General features: G+C 43.7%; 1 protein-coding gene across 1 annotated transcript; it reads right to left on the reverse strand.

The window, feature by feature from the left end:
• Positions 1-1,093: 1,093 nt before the first annotated feature.
• On the reverse strand, positions 1,094-20,468 carry fam8a1a (family with sequence similarity 8 member A1a; the record flags this gene model as incomplete). Its single annotated transcript, XM_084312049.1, has 6 exons — positions 1,094-1,965; positions 3,635-3,774; positions 15,135-15,258; positions 17,664-17,784; positions 19,428-19,612; positions 20,269-20,468. 6 exons carry the CDS (start codon positions 20,466-20,468, stop codon positions 1,821-1,823), a joined length of 915 nt encoding a protein of 304 aa, XP_084168175.1. The 3' UTR covers positions 1,094-1,820.
• Positions 20,469-20,536: the final 68 nt, after the last annotated feature.

Here is a 20,536-nt window from a genome sequence, read left to right on the forward strand (position 1 = left end):
ATCTAATATTTCAAGGTATGTCTGATCTAAGGCTGTACCGAATAGTTCGAAGCTTCATTCATAACGGTGACATTAAAATTCTAAATCAACATTAAATTTTTTTATTTTTTTCCCGATTCATTCTGTTTAAACCAATGGGGTTTTTCTTCACAGTTGCAGATGAAGATTAGGCTACACTAATATTATAGGATTAGGCTACACTAATATTATAGGATTATACTATTATAGTATATGACTAGTCGTACAAATTTTAATAAAACATTTATCATAAATGATGTAGCCTATATGCATCCGCTCGGCGCTCCATCAAGACGTCACCATCACTTCCGTACCGACCGTGCCCTTATTGGATTAGTTATGTTGACAAAACTGACGAGTTATATTCATTAAAGAAAGTTGATTTAAAAAAAAAAAAAAAACGTATTTACGACTCATTTAATCAGATTAATCACTTTATTCAAATTGAGGATTTAGTTTGAGGATTCTTTTTAAATTATTTTATTTGTTTTATGATTATATAAAACAGACATTCGAAGCTTCATTCTAGAACTTCAAATGTAAAAAAAAATATATAATCAATGACATTCGGTACAGCCCTAGTATATATGCTACTGGTTAGTTGGGTATCATTGTTATTTTGCTCCAGATGAGTGCTGCCATACTGGTTACGAAAGGTGCCACGAAGCAAGTATGACCTACTGTTTAGATTAAATATCTTATATCTTAAAAAGGAACACGCAAACATTATGGCAAATGCGCTTACAGTCTTCTCCAGAGTCAGACAAGAAGAAAGATACCAATTTCAGTGCGTTCAGTAGAAAGCTAGCCTAGCTCAGCACAAGTGAATGGAAGCTGATACGGACCACTAGCCTAGCTTAATACTCTGGGACAGGTGTTTTTGGTATCCAACGTTCTAGTCTGACTCTGAAGAAGACGGTAAAGTGCATTTCACATGACGTCTGCGTTGTTCCTTCAGCCTTCCTCGACACAAAATCCTAAGTGAAGTAGTCCTTGAAACAGCAACATTCAATAGCACTTTCTGAACTAACATCCTGACAATCTAAAAAAAGACAATACTTTACCATTTCCTGAGTAACCCCCCCTGCCCCCCCCAGACAGTTGTTTTGCTTATTAGTAGGGATGCACCGATCCCACTGTTTCAGTCGCGATACCGATACCTGGGCTTTGGGTGTCCGCCGATACCGAGTACCGATCCGATACCCGTTGTTCAATTAATAAACTGTGTGCCTCACTGTGTGGAAGAGACTGGGATCATTATTTTGTGCAACATCAGGCTCGACTTAAAACATTACTTCCCTAACTCAGTGAAACAAAATGTAACAAATTAAACACAGATATAAATGTACTGAATTGTTATTTATTATTAAAATTAAATAACAAAAGAATAATAATTATAAAAAGAAATATATATATATATATTTAAATAGTCTCCGATAACCCGATCTAGCTATTTTAGTCATATCTGGGCCGATATGGGATCGGTGCATCCCTACTTATTATCACTATATTTCATTACTCTAAATAAAATGACGGGTCGAGGAGGAGTCTCCTGATTCCAGGCCGAGGCCTGCACACGTCCACAAGGTCCTCTTCACCGTCTGGTCAGAAACCATCGATCCCTGGACGTTTCAAGAAGAGACTCGAGTACCAGCGCCTCCGTCTCACACCCTCGCCCGCTCCACCCTCCCACCAGTCCACAGGGGGGGGGGGGGGACGACGACGACGACGAGGATGTGCTATCTCGCCCCGCGCGCGCTCCACCCTCCCACCAGTCCACGGGTTGGGGGGGGGGGGGTGTGCTATCTCGCCCCGCGGCGCTGGACCACGATGGTTCCCGCCACGATGTCGTAGACTGTCCTGTTGTGCTGGAAGAAGAGGAGGGTGATGAAGACGGGGAAGAGGAAGGCGATGGAGAAGTTCTTGTTCAGTGCGCGCACCGTAGAGCTGAGGAGGGGGGGGGGGGGGCAGAAGTAAGATGAGGCAGTGTTGTAGTCGAGTCACTAAATCTCCCAGTCCGAGTCAAGTCTCGAGTCACTAAAGAAGAGCCCGAGTCGAGTCCCCATTTCCCTAGTCCGAGTCCGAGTCCAAGTCATCAAGGTTGAGTCCACTCAACTCTGGCAGTCAAAGAGCTGACGTACAAATAAAAAAAGGTCTACAGTAAACCTATATGACACGGCGGTCACCGTTTCAAAGGGAGTTTATTTACTTTGTGATACAATAGCCAAACAAATGCACTAGCCATTAATATCTTATGCCAAATGATTATGAGTATGCCCCGTTACAAACATAATAACTGTATTTATCAATTAACAAGTCCTCGTCTGCACCTTCCGAGTCCGAATGCAGTCAATGATCGAGTCCGAGACCAAGTCATCAGTGCTCAAGTCCAAGTCGAGTCACTGATGAGAGGTATTGCCATGTCAAAAGCACAACATCTACACATATTCTTGTATATCTGCTATCAAAAGACTTTATTTTAATTAAAACAAATATCAACTTTTTATCTGTTTATTTTAAATATCAACTGTCAAATGTCTATCTGCCAATAGCCACATGCTGGACATTAGCTCATTAAAGGACCACACCAACATTATGGGAAGACAAGAAGATGGAGACCAATTTCCTCTCTGTGCGTTCAGTAGAAAGCTATCCAGCTGCAAGCTAGCTCAGCACAAATGAATGGAAGTGGATACGGATCAGCTAGCCTAGCTGTTGGACAAAAACACCTCTCCCAGAGTTTTAAGCCAGGTTAGCTGATCCGTATTCCTTCATTTGTGCTAAGCTAGGCTAGCTTGCAGTTGGAGAACTTTCTACTGAATGCACAGAGTGAATCGGAGCACTGTAATCAATTGTTTTAACCCTTTCACTACCACACTACAGGAGGTTAACCTTTCACTACCACACTACAGAAGGTTAACCTTTCACTACCACACTACAGACGGTTTGGTTGTGAAAGGGTGTTAACCCTTTGTCGTGTGGCAGTGAAAGGGTTAACCTTCTGTAGTGTGGTAGTGAAAGGTTAACCTGCTGTAGTGTGGTAGTGAAAGGTTAACCTCCTGTAGTGTGGTAGTGAAAGGTTAACCTTCTGTAGTGTGGCAGTGAAAGGGTTAACCTTCTGTAGTGTGGCAGTGAAAGGTTAACCTTCTGTAGTGTGGTAGTGAAAGGTTAACCTTCTGTAGTGTGGTAGTGAAAGGGTTAACCTTATGTAGTGTGGCAGTGAAAGGTTAACCATCTGTAGTGTGGTAGTGAAAGGTTAACCTTCTGTAGTGTGGCAGTGAAAGGTTAACCTTCTGTAGTGTGGTAGTGAAAGGTTAACCTTCTGTAGTGTGGTAGTGAAAGGGTTAACCTTATGTAGTGTGGCAGTGAAAGGTTAACCATCTGTAGTGTGGTAGTGAAAGGTTAACCTTCTGTAGTGTGGCAGTGAAAGGTTAACCTTCTGTAGTGTGGTAGTGAAAGGTTAACCTTCTGTAGTGTGGTAGTGAAAGGGTTAACCTTCTGTAGTGTGGCAGTGAAAGGTTAACCGTCTGTAGTGTGGTAGTGAAAGGTTAACCTTCTGTAGTGTGGTAGTGAAATGTTAACCTTCTGTAGTGTGGTAGTGAAAGGGTTAACTCACGCGGAGAGGGACACGTTGGAGGCGGGGCTGACCAGCACGCGGTTGGGCCTCACCAGGGTGGACGTGTCGCAGGTCACCACGCGCAGGCCGAGCAGGAACTTCCCGGGCGTGGCGCCGCCCACTCCCCAGATGCAGACGATCTGAGAGGGTGAAGGAGCCACAGGTCAATCAAAATGACCTCTTCTCTGACCTCTTTGAATCATCCCGGTCGTCATCTCTGCAACTACTGGAGGATAACCAGACGACATGCGACGACACACCTATTATAATATTATTATATTTATATATAAAGGGCGCTTCACCAGAAAACTGAAATGCTGATTTATTTTGCACATAATCTCACACACACATCCAAAAATACTTAATTAATTACACAGGGTTCCCACAGACATTGCAAAATTAAATTCAATGACTTTCAAGTACTTTTCCAAGCACTATTTTTTATTTTAAAAGGCATTTAAAAGGATACAATTCACTTTTAAATGCTGTTTTTTTATAGAAAATATAATCTGATCCAATTATATGGCTTAAAACCAACGTCCAACAATTAGCTACACTTTAAATAAAAAATAAATGTATTTCTTGATTCAGAAATTTTTTATCATGGATGAACAAAACATTCAATGCGAATGGTTGATTTGAATTCCAAGGACTTTTTAAGCACCTTGCTGTTTTCAAGAAATTCCAGGCCTCGACTTTTTTTTGTAAAAAATCAAGCACTTTAAGCACTTCAAGAACCCTGTGCGAACCCCGATTACAGCACCATGAAATGACGTAGATGGGAAAAATGGAAATACCTCGTCTTAATAGGGACTGCAACCTTATCATATTTCATTGAGCTGTAATTAACACAACACAGGGATTCAATGTCCCCGACGGCATCACTAGTGGTCATCACACCCAAACTGATCGATAGTCAGCCGATGCCAAGTGCCGACCCCATCCTCTGCTTTTACTGAACAGACGTTCAGAAGAGAGAAAGAGAGCTGGGAGAGTGTGTGTGAGAGAGAGGGGGGGGGGTGTGATTACTCAGCCCTTGTGTGGGTCAATGTAACAAGTTCCTAACGTTTTCTTTCCCCTATTATTTCATGCACACTTTATTCATCGTTTTAAATTATTGTTTTCTTTTAAGTTATTTTGTGCATCACTCTGTTTTGAATTTGATGCAAATTTGCAATGCATGAGGGTCATCCTTTTGTGTTAAATGGCTGCATAAAGCAAGCATTTGCTGACTCATGTTGATAAGAGTATTACTTGGAACTTGAAAAAGATGAGTTTAAGGTAGATACATTATTTTTTAAAGGTGACATGTACTATAAATGTCATTTTTCAGTCTCTAGCATTGTATTATAGTAATAGGAGTTCGTATCAATGTGTTTTAGTGTCTAAATACCATATTGGCGGATTGCTGTGATTCAGCTCAGCCCCTTTCCTCCTCCAGTAAATCAGGCCATTTTTATTTGAACGGCCGATATACGTCATACGGCCGCTGGGTAGCAGACAGTGATGTGATTGGCTCTGTGGTTGTAGCTAATGCCCGCCCACATTCTACCTAGACTGACTGTACACAGCGAAACCATTTCCTCATACTCTGCATGGGGTATTCCTGGTACCTAAAGGTATTCTCGGTTACCCATAGGTTACGGGAATACCTTTCTCCAGTTACCGGTAATGCTTTACAGATCTCTCTCTCTCTGTAACCTGCCCCATTTCTAAGCCATATAACCCAGGACGTTATACGAACAACATTAAAATCTTTTCTCATGTCAAGAATGATTGTTATAGATGCCAAATAATTCACGTTTAAAAAAAAAAATCATGTAATGAGGGATGGCGGACCTCTAAAGTTGACCTAAGTTACCGGGAATACCAATTCACTATCTCCTCCAATTTAAGAGAGAATTAAAATGTTTTGGTTGTTTTGTAGGGATATCATCATCATGTAACATAATACCATAGTTATCCCCGAGTTATCTCAAGAGAATTCAAATTTAGCTGAATCTGAAGGAAAAATCCGGGTATGGGATATGAGTCAACATAGTTCATGGCCTTCAATTGATAACAAACATAAAAGGCTTAATTTTCATGGCAGATGCATGATATGTTTTGGGCATGATCTTGGCACCCCAATGAACAACCAAAATGAGTTTCGTCTTTTGTGGGCAATTATTTTAGGAGATAATTACGTTTCACATATTGATCCCAGGTTACCCGCGAATACCTATCCTCACAATTCCAGATAAACACTTAAATCTCCTATTTTACTAAAGATTGGTGAGATTTTATTTTTGGAAATCATAACAGCAATAATAAGGGTTAGGTGTAAACCAGAATTACTAGAATGTGTTGTGTTTTGTCTGTTAAAATGAGCAAAAACAAGGAAAGGGTATTCCCAGTAACTTAACAAACAAGTGCAAAAAATACAGTTCTAGAACAAGTATTTTAATTTTTTCTATATTCAAGAAAGTGGAAAGGAACCCAACATTTTCAATTGTCTGCACACAATCGTTGTTTTGTTATTCCAAGATGGCATTTGAACTGAATTTTGGAAAAAACAGGTATTCCAGGTCACCTGAGTTAGGGTTCACCACCATGCCCCTAGTCAGTCTACACCACCATGCCCCTAGTCAGTCTACACCACCACCATGCCCCTAGTCAGTCTACACCACCATGCTCCTAGTCAGTCTACACCACCATGCTCCTAGTCAGTCTACACCACCACCATGCCCCTAGTCAGTCTACACCACCATGCCTCTAGTCAGTCTACACCACCATGCCTCTAGTCAGTCTACACCACCACCATGCCCCTAGTCAGTCTACACCACCATGCCTCTAGTCAGTCTACACCACCACCATGCCCCTAGTCAGTCTACACCACCACCATGCCCCTAGTCAGTCTACACCACCACCATGCTCCTAGTCAGTCTACACCACCATGCCCCTAGTCAGTCTACACCACCACCATGCTCCTAGTCAGTCTACACCACCATGCCCCTAGTCAGTCTACACCACCATGCCCCTAGTCAGTCTACACCACCACCATGCTCCTAGTCAGTCTACACCACCATGCCCCTAGTCAGTCTACACCACCACCATGCCCCTAGTCAGTCTACACCACCACCATGCCCCTAGTCAGTCTACACCACCACCATGCTCCTAGTCAGTCTACACCACCACCATGCCCCTAGTCAGTCTACACCACCACCATGCTCCTAGTCAGTCTACACCACCACCATGCCCCTAGTCAGTCTACACCACCATGCCCCTAGTCAGTATACACCACCATGCCCCTAGTCAGTCTACACCACCATGCCCCTAGTCAGTCTACACCAACCTGCCCCTAGTCAGTCTACACCACCATGCCCCTAGTCAGTCTACACCACCATGCCTCTAGTCAGTCTACACCACCACCATGCCCCTAGTCTGTCTACACCACCACCATGCCCCTAGTCAGTCTACACCACCACCATGCTCCTAGTCAGTCTACACCACCACCATGCCCCTAGTCAGTCTACACCACCATGCCTCTAGTCAGTCTACACCACCATGCCTCTAGTCAGTCTACACCACCATGCCCCTAGTCAGTCTACACCACCATGCCTCTAGTGAGTCTACACCACCACCATGCCCCTAGTCAGTCTACACCACCACCATGCCCCTAGTCAGTCTACACCACCACCATGCTCCTAGTCAGTCTACACCACCATGCCCCTAGTCAGTCTACACCACCACCATGCTCCTAGTCAGTCTACACCACCATGCCCCTAGTCAGTCTACACCACCATGCCCCTAGTCAGTCTACACCACCACCATGCTCCTAGTCAGTCTACACCACCATGCCCCTAGTCAGTCTACACCACCACCATGCCCCTAGTCAGTCTACACCACCACCATGCCCCTAGTCAGTCTACACCACCACCATGCTCCTAGTCAGTCTACACCACCACCATGCCCCTAGTCAGTCTACACCACCACCATGCTCCTAGTCAGTCTACACCACCACCATGCCCCTAGTCAGTCTACACCACCATGCCCCTAGTCAGTATACACCACCATGCCCCTAGTCAGTCTACACCACCATGCCCCTAGTCAGTCTACACCAACCTGCCCCTAGTCAGTCTACACCACCATGCCCCTAGTCAGTCTACACCACCATGCCTCTAGTCAGTCTACACCACCACCATGCCCCTAGTCTGTCTACACCACCACCATGCCCCTAGTCAGTCTACACCACCACCATGCTCCTAGTCAGTCTACACCACCATGCCCCTAGTCAGTCTACACCACCACCATGCTCCTAGTCAGTCTACACCACCATGCCCCTAGTCAGTCTACACCACCATGCCCCTAGTCAGTCTACACCACCACCATGCTCCTAGTCAGTCTACACCACCATGCCCCTAGTCAGTCTACACCACCACCATGCCCCTAGTCAGTCTACACCACCACCATGCCCCTAGTCAGTCTACACCACCACCATGCTCCTAGTCAGTCTACACCACCACCATGCCCCTAGTCAGTCTACACCACCACCATGCTCCTAGTCAGTCTACACCACCACCATGCCCCTAGTCAGTCTACACCACCATGCCCCTAGTCAGTATACACCACCATGCCCCTAGTCAGTCTACACCACCATGCCCCTAGTCAGTCTACACCACCATGCCCCTAGTCAGTCTACACCACCACCATGCCCCTAGTCAGTCTACACCACCACCATGCCCCTAGTCAGTCTACACCACCACCATGCCCCTAGTCAGTCTACACCACCACCATGCTCCTAGTCAGTCTACACCACCACCATGCCCCTAGTCAGTCTACACCACCACCATGCTCCTAGTCAGTCTACACCACCACCATGCCCCTAGTCAGTATACACCACCACCATGCCCCTAGTCAGTCTACACCACCATGCCACCATTCTATTATATATGCTAGCCTACCCCTGATAATATTAATACATTTAATTAATGTGTTAGCTTGTAGCTAACGGCCTGGGCCTCCGAACCGCATCAATGGCCTGAAGAAATTCTCCGGAGATTAGGACCAGATCCTTTGTTCCTAGACCCCAGGAACAGAGGAACCAGACGGCGAGGAAAGAGGGCTGGGATCCGTAACAGGCTGAGATCCAGACGCCACCGTACACCACTGCCCAGTATATTGCTAGCCAATGTACAATCAATTGACAATAAACTGGATGACATCCGAGCAAGGATTCAATATCAAAGAGACGTTAGGGACTGCAATGTCCTCTGCTTCACCGAAACATGGCTCACACCGGAGGTTCCAGATCACGCAATTCAACCAGCGGATCACTTCTTTATCCATCGCAAGGATCGGTCATCAGAGTCCGGTAAACAACGTGGAGGAGGTATTGCCTTCATGTTTAACAAAAATTGGAGCGATCCAACTAACGTGAAGGAATTATCCAACCACTGCTCCCCAGAACTGGAATATATAACCATCAAGTGTCGTCCTTTCTTCCTCCCGAGGGAGTTAACGGCGATCGTCCTGATCGGAGTGTATATTCCACCGCAAGCCAGCAACAAGGTTGCGCTCTCCAGACTACACGACGAGGTAAATAGAATACAAGTGGCTAACGTTAACGCCGCCATTTTAGTTCTGGGAGATTTCAATAGCGCCAATCTGAGAAAGGTATTGCCTGACTTCTATCAGCATGTGACTTGCAACACCAGAGGCGGTAACATCCTAGATCACTGTTACACGCAATTTAAAGGTGGCTACAAGGCTCATTCTGATAGTGGCTTTGGTAAATCAGATCACGCGTCCATTTTTCTTTCACCAAAGTACAAACAGAGAATTAAAAGTACTCCCGTAGTCTCGCGAGAGGTGCAGAAATGGGATTTGACGTCAGAAGAGACGATCCGGTCAGTGTTTCACTACACAGACTGGAATGTGTTCCGCGACACAGATAACATTAATGTCTACACGGAGACAGTGCTGGACTATGTTTGTACTAGGGTGAAAGAAACAATCCCCACTACCAAAATGAAAGTTTACCCAAATCAAAAACCCTGGGTAGACAAATCCGTCCGTGAAGCTCTGAGAGAGCGCACCAAAGCATACAATGACGGCCTAGTGGCAGGCAACATGAATGACCACAAGGTGGCGCGACACAACGTAAGGAGGACAGTGTCAGAGGCCAAACGGCGCTACAGGGATAAAATTGAACTCCAGTTTGAACAAGCTGACTCTAGAGCTATGTGGCAGGGGCTCAAAACGATGACAGACTACAAAGGCGCCTCCCTCAAACTGAACAGTGACATCTCCTTAGCAAATGACCTCAATACCTTCTATGCGAGGTTTGATGCTGGTAATAACAACACCAGCTCACAAGCCTCGGCAATGGGGGGGGGGGGGTCGGCTGCTGATGGAGGCGCAGTGTTCAGGGTAACAGAGCATGAGGTGAGGCGGACCTTTAAAAAAGTGAATATCAGGAAGGCAGCAGGTCCGGACGGCATCCCCGGCCGCGTCCTAAAAGTCTGTGCCGACCAACTGGCCCCAGTATTCACTGACATATTTAACCTGTCCTTAGAACAGGCTGTCATCCCCACCTGCCTGAAGAAGTCCACTATTATCCCTGTACCCAAAAAATCCAAGCCTGCTTGCCTCAACGACTACCGCCCTGTAGCTCTCACCTCCATAGCCATGAAGTGTAGGGATGTCCCGATCCGATCACGTGATCGGGATCGGGGCCGATCACGTGATTTTCCGAAGATCGGGATCGGCAAAAAAAAAAAAAAAAAAAAAAAACGCTTTTTTTTTTTTTTTTATTCAACAAACATGACCATGTTCACGTCTTAAACTCATACTGAGGCCTTAGTTTTGGTTTTAAATTGCATATCATCATTCATTTATTTATTGTCACAGAGCAGAAGAATTTTGCCAAAACAAACCAATAGTATCCAGCTGCAGAACGGCAGACCAGCCACAATCTCAGACCCAAATAATTTTTATTTAAATTTTTTTTATCCCATTTTCTCACATTACATTCACCCTGAATGTTGACGTTATCCAGGTGAAAAGTTAACTTCATAAATCATTTGATGTATAATTAAATCAAAGGAAATGCGTTTGGGTCTGAGAGTGTGGCTGGTCTGCTGTTCTGCAGCTGGATACTATTGGTTTGTTTTGGCAAAATTCTTCTGCTCTGTGTGACAATAAATAAATGAATGATGATATGCAATTTAAAACCAAAACTAAGGCCTCAGTATGAGTTTAAGACGTGAACATGGTCATGTTTGTTGAATAAAAAAAAATAAAAAAAATAATTTTGATCGGATCGGGAAATATCGGTATCGGTAGATACTCAAAATCACATGATCGGGATCGGATCGGGAGCAAAAAAACGTGATCGGGACATCCCTAATGAAGTGCTTTGAGAAGCTAGTAAAGGGCTACATCTGCTCCTCCCTCCCCATCAACATGGACCCCCTGCAATTTGCATACCGCCCCAACAGGTCCACGGAGGACGCCATATCCCATGTGCTGCACACAGCAGCATCACACCTGGACAAGAGGCAGGGGAACTATGTGAGAATGCTATTCATCGACTACAGCTCGGCATTCAATACCATAGTCCCCTCCATACTCATAGCCAAGCTCAGGGACCTGGGCTTGGGCTATGACCTCTGCCAGTGGGTCTTGGACTTCCTGACTGGCAGACCCCAGGTGGTGAGAGCAGGCAACTGCACCTCCTCATCCATCACCCTCAACATAGGGGCCCCCCAGGGCTGTGTTCTGAGTCCCCTCCTCTACTCCCTGTACACACACGACTGTGTGGCTCAGCGGAGTAGCAATACAATCGTCAAATTTGCTGACGACACAGTGGTGGTGGGCCTGATCTCTGCCAACGACGAGAGGGCCTACCTGGAAGAGGTCAAGGTCCTGGCGGGATGGTGCCAAGAAAACAGCCTCTCCCTGAACTTCAGCAAAACAAAGGAGATGATTGTGGACTTCAGGAGGTCGGGGGTCAAGGACTACAGCCCCCTCAGCATCGACGGGGCACCGGTTGAGAGAGTCAACAGCTTTAAGTACCTCGGAGCCTACATATCCGAGGACTTGACATGGACCACACACATTAACAGTGTGGTGAAGAAGGCACGACAACGCCTCTACTTCCTCAGGCGCCTAAGGAAGTTCCAAGTCAGCCAGAAGATCCTTAAGAACTTCTACTCATGTACAATAGAGAGCATCTTGACCGGCAACATCACCTCCTGGTTTGGGAATAGCACTGCACAAGACCGAAGCAGACTACAAAGAGTGACACGTTCAGCCGAACGCACAATTGTACGTACAAGCGTTGCAAGGGCAAGGCTAAGAGAATCATTAAAGACTCCAGTCACCCGAACAACTGCCTCTTTGAACTGCTGCGGTCAGGCAAGCGATACCGGAGTCTCAAGGCGAGCACAGAAAGACTCAGAAGTAGCTTCTATCCCCAGGCCATCAGGCTGCTAAACGAACAATGAATGAACACTACACAACAACAACCACCAAACGCACATAGCACACACATCCACACGCACACACTCACTTTAAACAAACACACTGTAGCACCCACTCCACACACTTTATAGCACACACCCACTTTAAACAAACACACTGTAGCACCCACTCCCCACACTTTATATTTATGGATGAAGGATTGCACTACAACTCGTACACCTTACTGTAAATTGTACCTAAAATTGTACCTCATCCCATTTCTGCTTTGCACTAGATAGTACTGTACATTAGTACACTGCATAGTATTGTGTATTGTATATTATATGGTAACTCAGAACATTGTACATATGTCTATACCGAACACTGTGACCTCATTTTCTTCTTCTAAATTCATGCTATATTATGTTATTATGTTATTTGATACTATCTTGTCTAGCACAGTCTCTGGAGCGTAACAGTAAGAAGCATTTTGTATGAAAGTATTCTGTACTTCTGTATGACAACTATTAAAGAACTTGAACTTGAACTTGAACATGTTGTGTTGTTAGCTTGTAGCTTGTAGCTAACGGCCTGGGCCTCCATGATGTGTTGTTAGCTTGTAGCTTGTAGCTAACGGCCTGGGCCTCCATGATGTGTTAGCTTCAATTAATTAATTACCGGAATACATATAAGTTACCGTGAATACCTATATGGTAATAGTATTCCTGGTAACCTCTCCTTTTCACAAGTCACCGGAATACATATCAATATCTAAAGTTACCGTGAATACCTATCAGGTTACGGGAATACCTATTTAGGTAACCAAGAATACCTAGGCATGGTATTCCTGGTACCTAAAGGTATTCTCGGTTACCCATAGGTTACGGGAATACCTTTCTCCAGTTACCGGGAATGCTTTACATTTTTTTTTGAAAAAAACCTTACAAATGTCTTCAATAGACTTGTGTAAAGTTGCCCAAATAGTGCTAGGAATAGCAGTACATAGCCCCTTTAAAGAAATATTTTAATCGATTGACGGCACTAATATATATATATTTCTTTTTATAATTATTATTCTTTTGTTATTTAATTTTAATAAATAACAATTCAGTACATATGACATACAGATGGACAGTACTGTTCCATCCAGACATTTATGACATACCAGATCTACAGAAATACAGCACTGTTTAAGAGTACAACTCCTGTCACATAGACCCTGGCGTTGGAAACTCTGTTTCAGAGACAGAGTTTCTAAAAAGAGTTTATACATTTGAGGGGGAAGAAACTACATTGGAGGGGGTGGGGTGGGGACTGGTGGTTATGGTAACATCAGTTTAACAAGCTAATAATCACCCATTTTGTCTCTGCAGTTTAGATGAGAAGAAAGGGCTGCCGGTGGGGGACACATACGCCATTTATTTATGGCTGGTAAAAAAATCTGTTTGGCTGGTAAAAACAATCATCTACCCGCCAGTTGGCTGGTCAGCCAAAAAGTTAGTTTCCTCCCCTGATTCTAACATATTCAAATCGATGCATCGATTCTAACACATTAATCCCCTATATGACGGTGACCCCTCCTCATCCCGACTAGACCGTTGTGTCCGTGTGTTCGCGCTTGACTTTCAAATGATTGTAAACACAACATAGTACTGTGATATTCTGATATATATTTTTCGTGTAAAATAAATAAAATAAATGTAAACAAAAAATATATATATATATTAAAAGCGGAGGTTCGAACCCATTAATTATGATTCGAAGGCCAACGTAACAGACGAAAAAGTTCGAACGTTTGGGCTCAGCTCTGCTAGGATGTCACACTAGAGCGCCAGCGTGTCATTTATCCAATCAGGTGCGTTCCCCTGGGGACATGAGAAGTAGGGAGGGGATATATGCAGCAAACATTCATTTTGGACCTGCCAACATTCTTTAAATGAGAAATTCAATAATCAATAGTATTTTTGGGGAAAAGCAATACTTTTATTCCACACCTTTCTAAAAAGGGTTCTGTGGATGTATTATAGATTTTTTTAATGATTACTCTACATAAGCACCTTTAAAGTCAAAGTCAATCACGTGAATTTTGAAACACCATTCACACTGAAATACCATTTTCTCCTAGCAATCCAAATGAAACGATGTAAGTGGAAACTATGTAAGAGGTGAAAGCAGATTCTACTCTGCTAAAAAGACGGCTGGTTTTGTTTTCCCGCGCCTCCTTGCCTCCTGGGGATTGGTGACTCTTCGCACTCGACCAGGCTCCGTGATGACAGGGTTGCATCAGAGCTCTCGGTGGAAAACAAGGTCCGCTTTGAGCTGCAGAGACACTCTGGTCGCGACGAACACAGAGCAGACTACTACATCCAGACGCATAGCCAACGCTCTTATCCTTAAAACGCTTTCAAATAGGGGTGGGATTAAATAAGTGTATGCATCTTCCCACTCCTTTTCAAATATGTAAATATGTAAATGACTAAATTAATTATAATTTTTTTTAATCTTTTTTTTTAACAAATTTCCAAACTTATTTATTATCATCATTATTTATTTACAACAATTTGTTAATATATATAATATATAATATTGCAGCGAGCGTTGTCTGCATCTAGCTTTGTAAAGTGTAACTACACTTGGCTTGCCATTTCTGCTTGCCATTGCTTTGCTGTTGACGCAAGTAAAATCCTAGGTAAGCGTGTATTGTGCGCATGAACATAGGTTTAGTTTTGCGGTAAACTAAACGTTGACGTCATGAAAAAAAATTATAATAATAATTTTGCATTACCGAAATGTGGCACCGGTGGATCTCACGTGGGTTAGGATAAGGGTTAGGTGGAACGCTCTGTGCAATATTATATTAAAAGATTATTCTAAATAAATAATAATGAATGATAATAATTAAATAAATCATTTGAAGTTTGGACAAATGTTTTACAACTGAGGTAGGTAGATTACATTTTTAGAGACTAAAGTACTGAAAAAAGGGTACCGTTTGGGTACCGGTATCGATTCAAATGTGAACGGTACCCAACCCTAGTGGACGCGCTCGACGTACCTCGTAGAAGCAGACCAGCACCCTGTAGACCAAAGCCACCGCCATCATCTTCTGAAGGTCCTCCATGGAGGTGTTCTCGTCAATCTCCTCCACGATGAAATGGGTGATGAATTTGGCAATGTCCCTTTAAAAAGAGGGAGAACAAATCAAGGCGGGTCGTGGCCAAAATAACCTTCGTCATTCGTTACAAAGTTTGCATGAGATATTTGGCCATGCGTGACATACGTGGGCCAACAGGCTGCCCACTACAGGTAGTACTAGTAGGTACCACACATCACTGCCCCCTACAGGTACCATACATCACTACAGGTACCATACATCACTACAGGTAGGTACCACACATCACTGCTAGGAGGTACTGCTTTCTAGGGATGGGTACCGAATCCAGTACTTTTAAGGGTATCGACCGGATCACGTCGGTACTACCGAGTACCGATTCGCAAAAAACGAAACCTATTATGTGAAGTGTGCCGCACGTTCACGTCAACGTTCACGCCACAATACACGCTTACCTAGGATTTTACTTGATTCAACAACAAAGCAGTCGGGGCAATGGCAAGCCGAAAACGGTCACAAGTGTGGTTACACTTTACAAAGCTGGATGCAATATTATATTAACAAATTGTTCTAAATAAATAATAATGATAATAAATATTTTGAAGTTTGGACACATTTTTTACAACTGATCAAAATAGTACCGAAAAAAGTAGACCTGTACCGAATGTCATTTTTTTACATTCAAAGCTTCTATTGAAGTATTCGAACGAAGCTTCGATTAATTAATCTGATTAAATGTTTTTTTTTTTTATTAAATCAACTTTCTTTAATGAATATAACTCATCAGTTTCGTCAACATAAATAATCCAATAGGGCACGGTTGGTACGAAAGTGATGGCGACGTCTTGATGGAGCACCGAGTGCCAAGCAAATGCAGATAGATAGGGTACATCATTTATGATAAATGTTTTATTTTACATTTTTATGACGAGTCATAATAGTATAATATTAGTGTAGCCTAATCTTTATCTGCAACTGTGAAGAAAAACCCCATTGGTTTAAACAGAATGAATAGACGATATATTTTTTTTTATTATGATTATTATTTTATAAAAAAATTCAAATTCGAATGTTGATTTAGAATTTGAATGTTATCATTATGAACGAAGCTTCAAAGCTTCGAACTATTCCGTACGGCCCTAGAAAAAAGGTACCGTAGGATACCGGACCGGTATCGGTTCAAATGTGAACGGTACCCAACCCTAGTGCCACATATCAGCTGGCGATAGTGATTTTTTTTATCGATCGCACGAGTCTGATGAGCGGGAACTGGGCCGATGTGAACAACCGAGGGTCGTTCCTCTGTCTAGCTGCCGTGTGCGGCGTGTTCTTTTTTTTTTACCCATGAGTTTGTTTAGGTAGCGTTAGTTACTTGCACGCAACAATGCACAGCAGCACAGGATTATTTCAGTATGTACAAAAATAGCATGTAAAAATTCGATAATGATAGATATTAGTTTTATTATTAGAGATTATAGGCATCAGTAATATCGGTTATTATCTGTATCTGCCAACACAGTCATATCTGTGCACAGTGTGCGTCCATAATCTTTCAAGACTGCTTTCTAAACAAGGCAGGCCTACTCTGCAGATGCTACATGCTGGCATTTCACCCCCCCCCCCCCCCCCCCCCCCCATGATATTATTATTATTATTATTTAGGGATGTCCGATATTATCGGCCGATATTGGCATTAAAATGTGATATCGGAAGATATTGGTATCGGTTTTCAAATTTTTTTTTTACATTTCTATAACCTTTATTTACCCAGGCAAGCAAGTAAGAACAAATTCTGATTTTATTTATTGTCAAAAGTATGCATAATTAATTCCACAACAAGAGATATGTAATGTTAATTACCTGAAGTTATTAAGTTTTTTTGGGGGGGGGGGGGGGGGACCCTGCATATATCGGTATCGGTTGATATCGGTATCGGAAATTAAGAGTTGGACAATATCGGTATCGCTAAAAAAGCCAATATCGAGCATCCCTATTATTATTGTTTAACCCTTTCACTGCCACACGACAGCCGGTTAACCCTTTCACTGTGACAATACAGAAGGTTAGCCCTTTACTATCACACAACCGACAGCGATGCTCCATCATTAGCATCATTAGTGTTATGTATTGGGTTGGGTTTGTCCCAGGGCGATCGCCGTACTCGCCCTGTATATGTACGTGGTGATTGCGCACCTGGGGTTGTTATTGTATTTACCTGCTATCAAGTATAAAGCCTCGTTACTGAGTACCTGATGATTCCTTGTTATATTACCAGGATCAGATATAACAATTAGCTCCTCATTTGCGGAGCTAATGATGCTAATGATGGAGCATCGCCGTCGGTTGTGTGATAGTAAAGGGCTAACCTTCCGTCGTATGGCAGTGAAATGGTTAATACTAGTCCACACGTGTATCACAGTTCTCATCCCGATATCCGGGGGGTGGGGGACACTAGCCGTGCGCTTCACTCACTTCATCCCGCTCAGGTGCATGATCCACAGCACGATGGTGGCCTTCACGCAGAACAGGATGAAGAAGTCCACCGTCTCCGCCAGGAACCGGTGCAGCGGCGAGGGGATGGTGTACTCCCGCCCTGAGGAGGAGGAGGAGGAGGAGGAGGAGGAGGAGGAGGAGGAGGGCACGCTCAATCTGGCTGCTCTGAAGACGGCACAGTGGGAAATGGCTGCTTTTTTTATATAACAGCTTTTATCCAAAGCGCTTTACAATTTTTGTTCCTCACATTTGACCCGCTCAAAGCAAGGAGCCAACCTGCTCATCAGGAGCAGTTAGGGGGTTAAGTGTCTTGCTCAAGGACACATCGACACGCTGCCCGGGAATCGAACTGGGAACCTCCGGATTGTATATTATTATTGTTTATTACATGGCGTTTTCACATTCGCCGAAATGCTTGCTTGCGATTGGTCAATAGCGCTCGTCAGAGGTCCGATATTACTCGATAACGGACCTCTGCCGAACAATAATGACCGCTGTGCGCAGCTGTTCGCAATCAAGGCCACTGACACACTGCATCAGTGCAGCCAATCAGACACACCTGCCGGCTGCACTGACAGCGGAGTGTGTGTGACGATGACAGCGGGAGCGACAGAACAGAACTGCCGCTGCGTCTGCATTTGATCTCGTCTTGTCGATGTAAAATGAATTAGGTATATTGTTAGTAAGTTAGCCATGTAATAAGCGGGATAATGTATAGCTATACTCGATCATTGTCGCAAAATAATTGACATTCACTGACGTTTAAAACACCTCGGTATTTTAAACTCTGTGTCGGTCAATTATTTTGCGACAATGACCTCGTAAGCTATACATTATCCCTTACATATTACAGTGGTCAACTGAAATACTTTCTTGCACACACACAACTATTTAACTTTTTTCGACCATCATAGACAACAGAGCGAGTGGGCTGAGGTAACAATATCACAGTTATATATATAAATAAACCGCAAAGCCCCAAAGTAACGTAAGCAATTGTAACTACTAAGCACATAAGCTTCTCAACAGACCCATGACCTGGTTTACACACAAAAAGCCCAAACCATCACAACAAGCTAGAAGAGGAAGTGTTGCATTGACACAACTCTCTCCCAACAGTGGGTTGGACTGACGTTTCACTGACACCGGCGTCAACACATTGAAATAATATCATCTATAGGTTAACCCTTTCACCGCCGCACTACCAAAACGGTTAACCCTTTTCACTGCCACACGACAGCCGGTTAACCCTTTACTATCATCACACAACCGACGGTGTAAAGGGTTAACCTTCTGTCGTGGGGCAGTGAAAGGGTTAACTATGTATTATCTAGGGATGTCCGATATTATCGGCCTATATTGGCATTAAAATGTGATATAGAAAAATGACGGTTTAAATTTTATTATTATTATTATTATTTTTTTTTTTTTACATTTCTATAACCTTTATTTACCCAGGCAAGCAAGTAAGAAGAAATTCTGATTTAATTTATTGTCAAAAGTATGCATAATGTTGTGTTAATTCCACAACAAGAGATATGTAATGTTAATTACCTGAAATTATTCCGTTTTTTGGGGGGGAAACCCTGCATATATCGGTATCGGTTGATATCGGTATCGGAAATTAAGAGTTGGACAATATCGGTATCGGTAAAAAAGCCAACATCGAGCATCCCTAGTATTATCCCACGCTGCTGAATCAGGCCTACTACAACCGAAGAGTGCGGAGGTGAACCGGTATACCTGCTTGAGGCGGGTTCCCGTTCTGCTGTTGGACCGGCCTGGCACCGTCACCGGCGGCTGGAGAGCGTTCAGCAGCTGCACCCGGCGGCACCGGGACGCTGAAGGGGTACGGGTAGTTGTTGGACCAGCCCCGCGCATCAAAGGCCGGCTGACCCAGCGTCCCGTGGGTCGGGTAGTACGGTGAACTGCACGGTGTGAATGAATGGATGAATGAAAACTTTATTTAACAGATTGCAGAATGGGTACAAATACAGTACGGCTCAATGCACACAATTGTTAAGGGGAGGCAGACCAGAGAAAGACGTTCGTCTTGTTTACATCAGGGTCCCCCATTTTCAATTCATAGTGACATTTATGACATACACAACATACATGACATCATTACATTTATGGCATAGGGACATACAGGTATTTAGTACCGTTACATTTGTGACATAAAGGATATGCAAATATACAGTACTGTTACCCAGAGATCCTAACAGAGAATATATACATATGATGGGGAGGAGACTGTACATTAGGAGGGGGATGGATTGATTGATTGATTGATTGATTGATTGATTGATTGATTGATTGATTGATTGAAAACGTTATTAACAGATTGCAGAATGGGGTACAATACAGTACGGCTCAATACACACAATTGTTAAGGGGATGCAGACCAGAGAAGGACTTTCGTCTTGTTTACATCAGGGTCCCCCATTTTCAATTCATCATAACATATATGACATACAGATAGACAGTACTGCTACATCTAGACATGTATGACATACCAGATCTACAAATACAGTACTGTTTGTGATACAAAAAAAATAGTCTAAAAATGAGTGTATATACATACGGTATGGCCCCCCAGCCCCCCTGCCAGCCCCCCTGCCCGCCCCAGTACTGGAGCCACATCCACCGCTGCAGCTCGACGCAGTACTCCGTGGTGGTGGTCGCGGTGGTGTTGGCTTGTTTCGGTCCCGCCGATGGTGCTTCTTCACTAGTTTCTTCCCGGTTGTGTTGTGGACCGTCACTCCTGGTAGAAGACGCGTCCATGTTTGTTGTTGACCCACTTACTTCTTCACCCTAGTTTAGTCTGCGAGGTGAGTCTTGTTCTTCCACGT

This window comes from Notolepis coatsorum (genome assembly GCF_963971535.1).
Source record: "Notolepis coatsorum genome assembly, chromosome: 4".
NCBI lineage: Eukaryota > Metazoa > Chordata > Actinopteri > Aulopiformes > Paralepididae > Notolepis > Notolepis coatsorum.